Below are 12,212 nucleotides of genomic sequence, written 5' to 3'. Positions count from 1 at the left end.
ACACACTGTATTGTATATGTATAATTAAAAATATTAAATATTATATAATTACAATATTTTATCTTTGGGAAACTTTTTCACTAGGTTTGTCTAATGCATTATGGGATAGCTGCAATGATGCCTACCTTTTGAAACAGGCTTTGTGTCAATGCGTTAAAATGCTGTCTAGGTAGGCAGCTCACCAGGTTATAGTAGAACTTTGAATGAAGACCATATCTAAATACATGGTACAGGTGAATTAAATTCATAAAAGAGGTTAAAGTGAAAACATGTCTCCCTCTCCGGACTCTCCAGCTAATAAAGGGTGAGCATTAATATTGATGAGCGGCTCATTTGCATGCGGCTCTCGGTCACCCCCAATCCAAGCGGAGAAACCTCGACTGATTTCCTGCCGTAGTTTCCCTTCCATCAGCAGAAACGGAAAGCGAAACAGGCAGAGAGCGAGGGAGAGACTCTCCCCGGGGACAAAAGGGCTGCTACATTAATATTCATTAACATCCTACTGCGTTCAATCTCCACCCCTAAGAGATGGAGGAAAAATAAGCTGAACAAAGAGAAGACAAGGGAGAGGCGGGATTGGATTACTAAAGTAAAGCGCTGACAGAAAAAATCAGCATAGCGCCATTAGGGAACAATGGCAGAGGGCCGGTGCCCAGCTGTGGGACCCAGAGAACGCTGCTCCATCACAGGGAACGGACGCAAGAGCAAACAGGCATTGGAGATCCTAAAGGGTCATCATAGTCAACACTATGTTTTAAAAAATATTAGCTATTGACAGTGCTATGCAGTGTTAATTTCGCTGACGAATAATTTTCGTCATAATTTTCATCAACAACATTTTTTCCACCGACGACAACGAGACGATAACGAACTAAAACTCTTTTTGAATGACAAAAACTATAACGAAAATCTATTGACATTTTCGTCAACTAATAAATACGAGACGAAAATGTTAGGGAGGGACGATTTGGGAAGAGATTCATTCAGAACGAATCTGCTGCATGGTTTGGAGGTTAGATGCATACATATGAACCGGCGGGACATAAGCTAAAATACACTTACGTCTCATAAAACATTCAAAAATGTCAATATGTGGGAGTAAGAAAAGAGCAGACATATAGATAAATCTGACGACGCAAGAGAGAACTCAATTCGGTCCGGTTTTCTGAGCGCAGACACTGAAGCACACACACACAGAAAGCGCGTCTCACAGCGCGCGAGTACTCTTAAGCGTCGCATGAACGGAGAATTACACACAAAATGATGTTCTAAAACTAAATGGCATTTTAGTCAAAAGACTATGACTAAAACGAAATCAAAATTTGCTGTCAAAATGAACACTGGTGCTATGACAATGTCCATAACTAAACACTGAAGGACGAATGCTGAAGCTAATAGCGGGTGTTTTATGGGCCGCTTTTGAATGCAAATAAATTCACGATGTGCTTGGCTTGCTCCAGAGGGAGAACTAAAATGCTGGCGTGGTTTTAAACAGACTTACCCCAAGCGAAACCTAATATCAGAGCCACATACCAGTGCTACCCCTGCTCATCAGGCTCGGGTTTCAGCAGCCATTCGCAAAATCTTATTTAAAAGATTCTGGAAGCAAAATAGCATGAATGTACTACCTGACTAAAATATGCCGAATTTTATTTAAAAAATGCATTAAATGCAGAGATGCATTATAAATTGATCAAAAGTGACAGTAAAGTCGTTTACTTAAATAAATGCATACATAAATGCTGCTCTTATGAACGTTCAATTAATCAAAAATATTCCATGGTTTCCAGAAAAATACAACTGTTTTCAACATATAATACAGATAATAATCAGAAATGTTTAATGAGCAGCAAATCAGCATATTAGAATGATTTCTGAAGGATCATGTGACACTGAAGACTGGAGTAATGATGCTGAAAATTCAGCTTTGCACTACAGAAATAAATTTCATTTTAAAATATATTAAAATAGAAAACAGTTATTTAAAATTGTAATAATATTTCACAATACTGTATTTACTGTATTTTTGATCAAATAAATGCAGCCTTGGTGAGGAGAAGAGATTTCTCGCACCAACGAAATATATATAATACATAAATATATAAACGTATATAAAATCATGAATTATATTTATATTCAAATATAAAATATATTTGCATTTTGTAGACAAATATAAATTGTCTATGAATTTCTTCATAAATCTTAATAAATCTCATTAAAAATAAACTGGATTAGCTGCAGTGTTTTTTTAGTAACGTTGATATACTATTATAGTTATTATTAATATTTTTAATTTATTTATTTTTATTTTCTGCTTTAACTTTAAGTTTAGTAAAAATCTAGTAATTGTATTGTGTTTTCTTAATTTTTAAATATGTCTATATAGTTTATTATTTTTTATTAGTTTTAGTTTAGTTATTTTAGTACTTCAAATTAAACTAAACGAAAATGAGAAATGCTGCCCAGGCAATAGCTAAAATAAAATACATTTTTAAATATTTTATTTCAGTTAATTTGTTTTTTTTTCAAGTAACAAAAATATTCTATTTGTTCCAAGTATGCATCATTTCCATGTGTGTTATTTCATGACAATTATTCTAAAATGTGCTCTAAAAAGAATTTAAAAAACAAACATGCTACACCTGGGCTAAGTTAAGCGGGGCTGGTGCATCTGGTCTCAGATTACTGGACAGAGCGAGGCTGCGCAGACATGGAAATCAGCTCAGTGCTGGAACGTTCTGACACTGAGGCACGCAAGCTGAATTACATCTCTCAGGTCAGGCATTAAGAGCTTTACGCTGATATCAGTGTGCAGATGCTGAGGAAAGAGGCGCTTTTTCCTTCACATCAATCTCACACATGCACATCCCTATCAGTTGATCGCATTAGTCACCAAATACCATCTCCAGCACAAAAACACAATATAAATCAGTGAATCTTCAAAAAACATCGCACTAGACTAGTATGAGTTATGAACTAGAATAGCAGTGCAGCAAACACTGTGTGTGGGCTTGCATGTGTGTCACCTGCTAACAATTTACTCCACACAAACCATGTGACTTTGACAGAAAAAAGCACACAATATGTGTGTGGAGTAAGTGTGTGTCAGACACAGATGGTACGAGAGAAAGAAAGAGAAAAAATGAAGTGTATATGTGTGAACGAGAATGCATGGGCATATGTGAGAGTGTAAGAAGACGGTGTTCAGAAGAGCATCCCAATCTTACTATTCCTGCAGTATATACAGTGGGTATAGAAAAGAATCAGCCACCTTCAAAAGAATCACATTTTGTTGCTTTGCAACCTGAAATGAAGACAGACTAAGGCCCCGTCCACACGGAGACACGTTTAGCTGTATACGCATACATTTTGTATCGTATAGGCATCTCGTCCACACGGATCCGGCGTTTTGGGAGAGTGAAACATGCCGCCCTTGCGTTTTCGTGTGGACAGCGAATCCGTATATTTTCTGAAACGATGCCGTCATCAGCCACCGCTACGTCATGTAACAGCAACAAAAACACGAACAAACACTGAACGATTGTCCTTTTATAAACTAACATTAACACAGATTAATAAATGTATTGTTCCATGTTCATTTGTATACCGCGCGCAAGGTTTATGTGCATAGTCCAAGTATTCTTCTCCATTTTTAGTGTATCTCTGTGGCAGAATTACAGCGCCACATGCTGGTCTGGCATGTATACTACATCGTTTTGTGTCGGTTTTGTGGTTTCGTGTGGACGCAGATATTTCTTGAGACGAGGGGAAAAAAAAGATCGGATAGGGAAAGCTCTGGCTTCGTGTGGACGTAGCCTCAGATTTTGTTCTATCCAGCTGGATTTACTCAGCGCAACTTGAAAAATGGATCATCCCCCTCTTAAAAATGACTTGTAAACTCAATCAGGTGTAGCTAATCACCTTCTCAGTGGCACACAAAGCCATTTGAGTTTCAACTGTGATCAGCTGTGCTCATTTGGATCAACTCAGCATGAAAAGAGCTTTCCTGGAGCATTTCAGTCCTTGCTAGTGCAACTGAAGCAAACAATCAAAATATCTCTGGGATAAAGTTGTGGACAGGCACAAGTCAGGAGATTGATACAAAAAAAATTCAAAGGCTTTATCAATTCACTGCAGAGGATCAACAGATGAGCAAGTGATGCAATGCTACACTTCTACAAATCTGTTCTTATGAAGAAACTAACTCCTCTACATCTTGGATGACCTGAGGGTGCGTACATTTTCAGCAATTTTTTGGGTGAACTATTCCTTTAATGTCTCTTTCCTGGCTCAACATTTGATTTAAAATGCCAAAAAATGACTTTTTCCACAAAATCAGATCTAAAATGCAATTTTTGATATAACTGTAAGACACTTGCTGAATTAAACATGCAATAATGAAATCATGTGACCGCAATGCAGCATAAGACTGTTTGCAAGGTTTACTGTTGCATAATGTCACATTTATATATTTGTAAAACACTGTAGGAAGTATAAAGGACATGCTTAAATAAAAATAGTAAGCCAGTTTTCTATTGCAAACAAAGCCTGAGTGCAGGGTTCAGACACAGTGCCATGTCACCTGGTTACTCCAGGGGCTTCCTGTCTGAGATATTAATGTCTAACCATCTGTTTATATCATAAACAAGGTGAAAGGAAGATACATCCAAGGACAACAAGCCAAGAAGTATGCGGCAGAACGAGAGCATGACAAAAGCACGACTCTCGCCCGAGCAACTCCATTTCTAATGCACTGTGCCCTGAGAAAGACAAAACTTCCATTTTCTAGGTGAACTATTTCTTTGAGACAACGCCTTATTAAAAAACATAACTCTGCTCTTATTTTCAGCCATAAAAACCCTGTCAGTATTGATACAGTTCACCCAGTGGTGCCACTTAAAATCTGCAATTTTCTTTTAATTATGCACTTCCTCTTTAAATAAACATGCATGCAAATTGATGCTTTACAAATGTATTAGTCAAGTGAATCATCACAAAAGGCCAAGAATAACAAGTCAGGGCAATGCCATTTTAGTAACATTTGATATACTATTATAGTTTTTGTTAATATAAAAAATTATCATAAAATATTGATTTTATTTGTTTTCTCACATTTTAGTTGGTTTTAGTAATTGTTGTTTTTGTCTTTTTTAAAAAAATGTTATTTAGTTTGTTATTTTAGCACTTTCAGTTAAACTAAACAAAAATTAGATGCTGTCTTAGCAACTACCTGAAAAAAAAACAGCTAGTTTTTTTTAATGTTTTTTTTTATGGTTTTAGTTTAACTATAACAATAACCCTAAACCTCAGTCTCTAAAGTCTATGAGTTGTCTTTGCATTTCTTCAACAAAAAACCTACAGGCTTAAACTCCAGGCTCGTCTAACAAAACATTAAATTTAATTGGAAATAAAACTGGGGCAAGAAGGCGTGAGGACCTTAAAATGCTGCACATGCAGGCAGCTCACTAGATTTTCGAGTCCCTGATTCACATGAACTAGTGAGTGCAATGAGACACACCCTGACTGAGGCTTTTATAGGCTTCAGACAAGCCGTCACCATGACGACCTCCAATTATTTACTTCCTTTTCTTCAGCGCAGTAATGTAAAATACACAACTGCAATGCAACACAAATGCAACGCTCTGCCTTTTATGCATTCATTGTTCATGATATTATTTTCATTACAACAGTGCATTTTCTCAAATTCTACCAAAACAAATCCAGATGTTTAAAGATTTTATTAATGATTAATAATGTTCCTGTGGCTCAGTGGTAGAGTATTGCGTTAGCAGCGCAAAGTTCGTGGGTTCAATTCCCAGGGAACACATACTGATAAAAAAATGTATAGCCTGAATGCACTGCATCGGCCAATTTTTTTTGCATTTTTTTAATTAATCGGCATCGGCCGATTGTGCTGCAAATTAGACCGATTTATAGGCAGGCGCACTGGTGGGCAGCTAAGCATTGTTGCGGAACTCCCTCTGGCTGCGTGAGACGGAGCAACTCAAGCTCTGCAGGCTGCAGCCGTGGCTTGTTCACACACAGCCTCAGCTAATGGCAGGGTAAAACAGACCGTTTCGAAAGCAGGATTACGTTTTACCTTACTAGAATTGATGCCGGAAAGTTATATTCATAAGTGCAACAAGTAATTTGCGTGTGAAAGTAGAAACGCGTTCAATTCAGATGAAACTTCTGGGCTGATTATAACGTGCACGTTAACTTTCCTCATGAAATGTGTCTGTGGGTCCGACAATAGCCTCCACGATATCATATATTCGCTCCTTCAGAACTGTTTTGAGAAGGTGCTTAAGTTTTGAGCCATGTATTATTACTCTAAATTGGGCTACTACTACCATTACTATCTTGTACCATGCAATAATCATTTACTCAAACTCACTTTTATGAGATGAATGAAGAAAAAAAAATCGGCCAAAAAAAACGGCATCATATATCGGCCATCGGCTGCCCTGATTTCTAAATATCGGCATCGGCCAGTGGAAAAACCCATATCAGTCAACCTCTAGTCACAATGCAAAATATCTTGATCACAATTTTCTTTATAGAACAAATAATTTCTAAAATAATTTGTAATGCCAGAAAAAGAAATCGTAATTGTGCATTATGATATTATTTTCATTACATCTGAGTGCATTTTATCCCAAATTCTAGCAAAATGAATCCGTTTTATTTATTTTTTTTTATTCCTATTATTTGCAATAGAGATTTTAATAGAGATTAATAATTTTTTTAAAATAATTCCCAGTAATATTTAAATCTGCATAAATTAAAGGCTGATGTATACATATATATATATATATATTAGTATCATTATGATATTATTTTCATTACATCTGAGTGCATTTTATCCCAAATTCTAGCAAAATGAATCCGTTTTATTTATTTTTTTTTATTCCTATTATTTGCAATAGAGATTTTAATAGAGATTAATAATTTTTTTTAAATAATTCCCAGTAATATTTAAATCTGCATAAATTAAAGGCTGATGTATACATATATATATATATATATATTAGTATACATCAGCCTTTAATTTATGCACCATAATGCAAAATATCTTGATAATCTAGAAGACTTCATTTACTTTATAGAAAAACAAAATTTCTAATATAATTTGCTTGCTGTTGATTTTAGTGGTGAAATGTGATCTGGACATGTTCCTGACTGGCTCCTGTTTGTCTTTCAACCAGTCAGCCGGCTCGTCTGGATGCTGCACCTGTACAGGTGTGTCCTCACACTCTCAGGAATCTGCCTCTGACATCACAGTCTGCTGACGTCACATGACTCGTGAAGCGTGTCAGACGGATCTCACTGCAGGTGACAAGAGGAACAGGTGTGTGCAGGTGTGTTCTTACCTTTGCCATCTGAGCCTGAACTCCGCTGGTCTTCAGAGCGCTGACGGCTTTCTGAGCAGCAGCAGGGCTGTCAAAGTCTACAAAGCCATAGCCTGAGAGAAAGACATGCACAACATGAGCTGTGATACAGCTTTAAAGAGACGGCGCACACAGTTTTAATAATCGCCACATCGCGTCTGCACTATAAGTGAGCTGCACAGTTGACACAGGAATTGTCACTTGCACAAACGAGGCAGTGTCGCATCGTCACTAAAGTTTATAATTTGCATTTCTTTTTAAGCCTTGCCAGTGTTTAAACGGTGGCTCATGCACTCTCAGAGCGCCGCTCACATAAGACCACCTCACATTCGGCTCACAAACTCAGGCTTGTGCTGTGTGTAAGCTATGGTGCAACAATTGCCACATTGTTAAAACAAAAATGCACTGCATTATCAAACATTTAGGTGAGAATCATATATTTTTGAAAAAAATATCACCTCACAAGAGTCATCTAAGAGGGGATTTCCCCCCCATTTTCAAAAATGAAGTTCAGGCCCTGAATGAATGTCTGTAAAAATCCCAATTGGAACATCACTATAAATAATTCTACATGACGAAAAGATGACTTCAAAAAGATCGGTATCAGTGATCGTATCGGCAGATACTGCTACCTGTGATCGGTAGGGTTGGGTATCGAAAACCGGTTCCAAATTTCCAATAATCGGGTATTCGATAAGACATGTGCATTTCGAGCGGGGCATAGAGGAGAAACAATAATGTACAGTATGTGGAAAATAATGTGTTTTTTTAACCTTAAACCGCCTAAACACATTTCATTACATCAAATACACAAAATAATGTTCTTTTTAGCAACATAATATGACCCCTTTAATCAAAGAACAAAAGAAAATCATTAACTGACTGAATATCTTTCGTAAATTTAATGAGGATTAATCAATATTTTATTTATGAAAAGAAAACTATACAGTGTTTCTAAACTTTTGATTTCAATTTCTGTACCTGACATTTGTTCCGTTTTATTTATTTATGCTATTGCGAATTAATTGGTTTACTTGTCTTTAACAATTTAATGTTTGAAATTTATATTAGCTTTTTTTTCTGTGGTATTTTTTTGATAAAACCATAGACATAAAACAGAATAAATATGTTTGACATCTAAATATTTGACTTAAAAAAAATCCATTAAACAAATTGTATCTTATTGGAATCGGAATTAGGAATCGATAAGAATCTGAATCGATAAGCAGAACCGGAATCAGAATCGATAAAATTCAAACGATACCCAACCCTAGTGATCGGCGATCAGTGATCAGCTCAAAAATCCCGATCAGAGCACCCTTACAAAATTTAAAGGAATTTCACGCAACAACAAATGGCGTAATTTACAAAAAAATACAATTTACCAGAAAATAAAGATGCAAGGCTCAAAAGATCTTAAATGATACTATCTAATGGATACACTGATGTTTTTTTTGATGCACACAGAACCGTGTATTGGGTAAAAACACTTTAAGGGCCGCAGCAGGAAGCAAAGCACTGCTTGTAGAAGTGTGCTGTGTGTCATATATCAAGAGAAGCGCTGCACTATCAGTGTTTGCTTCCTCTAATGAGAACAATTAAATGGACACGAGGAAGCGGATCCAAGATAAGTCCTTGCGTTCAGCTCCACCCTTCACTCCTCTGCTGTAACTGCTGCTATATTTAATCAGCCAACAGGTCAAACCACAAACACAGATCATCCTGATTAATAGCTCAAATATATGTGACAAAGAAACGCATATGATCCATCCGCACAACTAATAATGATAGTCTTTTGATAATATATTGTATATGGATTTGCTCTGAGAGTAGAACCATCATTGCAACCAAATACTGTATAAAATACATTTATATTTACCAATATAACAATATACAGAAACGAACATTTTCCTACACATCCTAAACATTTTAATATATGAAAAATGGAGAGTGCTGTTGAGTGATTCATTGAATCAGATTCACTGAAATGGACACTTTGGAAAATTAACCCTATAAAGTCTATTGTATAATGAATTTTTAAGGCCTCTAAATGATCAACATGATCAACTTTGCTGAATAAAACATTGCACACAATCTTTCTTTCATCATCTGATTGACTTGTGCTTTACATGTCATTTTCCTGTGACATCTTTAATGATTTTTATTAAGTAAACATAAGAATATCTTTCATGTTTGTACACTCTAAAAAATGCTGGGTTGTTTCAACCCAACTTTGGGGCAAATATGGACTAACCCAAAGTTTGGGTTAAAACTAGGGCTGGGAAATTAATCGTAATGATTTTTATTAAGTAAACATAAGAATATCTTTCATGTTTGTACACTCTAAAAAATGCTGGGTTGTTTCAACCCAACTTTGGGGCAAATATGGACTAACCCAAAGTTTGGGTTAAAACTAGGGCTGGGCAATTAATCGAAATCGTCATAAAATCACGATTTGTGCTAGTGCGATTTCTAAATCGCTTTATAGCTGTTGTGTTTGTGTTAAACAGCCGTGGATCAGGAGCGGACTGCAAACGTGTCCTGTGCGAAAGCAAATGAGTCCGTGCTGCTTCTGCACCGCATACACATACTGTATACGCACTGCAGACGGAGTACGTGTGAACTTGGCGCAACAAATCTAGTTCAGCATCTGAGGCAACGCCACAAAGAGCTCTATGACCAACGCATGGCAAAAAAAAAATCCCTGGACACAGGATTTTTTCTTTTCTGCCATATGTCTGTTCTAGAGACATGTTACAGCTTCTTGATAAAGCTATAATTGGTTTTCTTTTGGAAATATGTTTCAAATTCACACTGAATACATTAATGACTAAAGCATGTCTGTGTGTGTCAAAATCATGATTAAAATCGAAATCGCAAAATTGATCAAAGAAATCGCGATAGGTTTTTTTGTCCATATGGCACAGCCCTAGTTAAAACTTTAATCTAAAAATTTAACCCAAAAGCTGGGTTAGTCCATATTTGACCCAACATTGGGTTGAAACAACCCAGCATTTTTTAGAGTGTAACATTTCAAGATGAACACTTACTGGACTGAAGTCATTTTTACTTGATTGCCCATCATTGTATTTTTTTTTTAGAAAAATCCTGTTCAAATGCGAGTATCAAATATGATCTTTAGGCTTTTGAGGAATGTTTATTTGTTCATGTCTCAATCATCATTGTATTGCATTGCATTATGTTTTGATCATAAAACTAAGCATTGAAATATCATCTTGCTAAAACATGTTATAGGGAGATAAAATGATGTTAATATCAATCGTCACTCTTTATGTAAGTGTCTGCTATGCTTTTATAAAGATCTCACTGATTTACATTACAAGCATTAGAATTGAATCTTAACTTTAGTCCATATAAATATCAGCATCTGCACCAAATTGCATATTTTTGCTCAATTTGGGTCTCTGATTAAAATGTAGGTGTTTTTTTTCCTCCATATTCTCACTATATCATACTATATGAGCCATAAAAGCCTGATGTATCAAATATGATACTCAAAAACAAAAGTGCAAACATTCTTTTAATATATTTTGCTATTATTTCTACTATTATTTCAAGTATTTGTTGACATTGTTAACCAGACTCAACCAACTTAACTGTAAAACTAGTCTAAACTAGAATCATTAGTCAAATAAAAAGCTTATTTTTACATTTCCGGCAAAATCACGTTGTAACTATACAATATATACAGTCTCGCCCAGCTTAGTCTTGAGCAGTTTGACGTGAAAGGGAAAGTCAGGCTCTGCTGGTTAAACTATGTGTTGGGTCAGTCGCTCAGTCACATTTAGATCATTTGCATTCGTGCATCACCGTGATACTCTGGGTTAATATTTTCCATCCGGCTTCTTTAAATTCGGCTGGGTTGAAAGCGGCCTGACTGATATTATTCAGCACATAAATAATCCACAGCGCTGTGACTAAGCCACAAGCTCCGGGGCAGTCGTGCCCTCGAGGTGGCAAACCAGGAACGGAGCCAGATCCTGGACTACAGCGGCCTGGAACAAACCCCAGAGGCCTCAGTCAAGACAGCGAGGCCAGGACAGGAATAACAGCGAGGGGTCTGGGAAGCAGCGACAGACTGACTGGGTGTCTGTTTCCTGATACACCAACGCCAGCATAGCAGCACAATGACGCAAAGCAGGGCGTGCAAACACACACACACACACACACACACACCAATGCATGCATAAACACTCACACAACACATAAGTGTGCTTACAGATGAGAAACTTGTATTTGCACGCACATACTATATCGCAATGCTTTTGATGCCAATATATGGAAGCCTGTTTCTGCCACGATGAAAAATATTGACTTTTTATCTCGCAATTCTGACCTTCTTTCCCACAATTCTGACTTTGATTCTCATGATTTCAAGTTTAAATCTCTTAAATGCATGTTACAAACTCACAATTGTAACTTTATATCTCGCAATTATAACTTTATATTTTGCAAATCTGATTTTTTTTTTCTCAGATTTGCAAGATAAAAAGTTACAATTACCATTTTTATCCCGTGGTGGAAACAAGCTTCCATAAATATAAAACAAGGCAACACTGAAATGTAATATATTGTGTAATATATTATATTTTTAAGATTTTTTTTTTTTTTGTACATTAAAGTGTAGAAAACACACCTTAATGTATTTTAGTCTTGAATCTTGAATATAACTGACTACAATGGCTGTTTGGTTGAAATGCTGTTTTTTTCTGATATATATCACTCCTTTAAGGTATTTCAGAGGAAATAAATGAATATCGAGATATACTGAAGATTATCAAATGGCTGATTTTTTTTTTT

General features: G+C 36.2%; 1 protein-coding gene across 3 annotated transcripts in view; it reads right to left on the bottom strand.

The window, feature by feature from the left end:
- LOC107675130 (RNA-binding motif, single-stranded-interacting protein 1-like) overlaps positions 1 to 12,212 on the bottom strand; it is a 90,273-nt gene that overhangs the window by 36,730 nt on the left and 41,331 nt on the right. For all 3 annotated transcript variants that reach the window (XM_016469357.1, XM_016469358.1, XM_016469359.1), the window contains exon 4: positions 7,374 to 7,465. In XM_016469357.1, coding sequence (XP_016324843.1) covers positions 7,374 to 7,465 — 92 coding nt within the window. The remainder of the gene's footprint in view (positions 1 to 7,373; positions 7,466 to 12,212) is intronic.

The sequence above is a fragment of the Sinocyclocheilus anshuiensis genome, unplaced genomic scaffold (genome assembly GCF_001515605.1).
Source record: "Sinocyclocheilus anshuiensis isolate Anshui unplaced genomic scaffold, SAMN03320099.WGS_v1.1 scaffold1005, whole genome shotgun sequence".
Taxonomy (NCBI): Eukaryota; Metazoa; Chordata; class Actinopteri; order Cypriniformes; family Cyprinidae; genus Sinocyclocheilus; species Sinocyclocheilus anshuiensis.
This window is presented reverse-complemented; position numbering and strand designations above follow the sequence as displayed.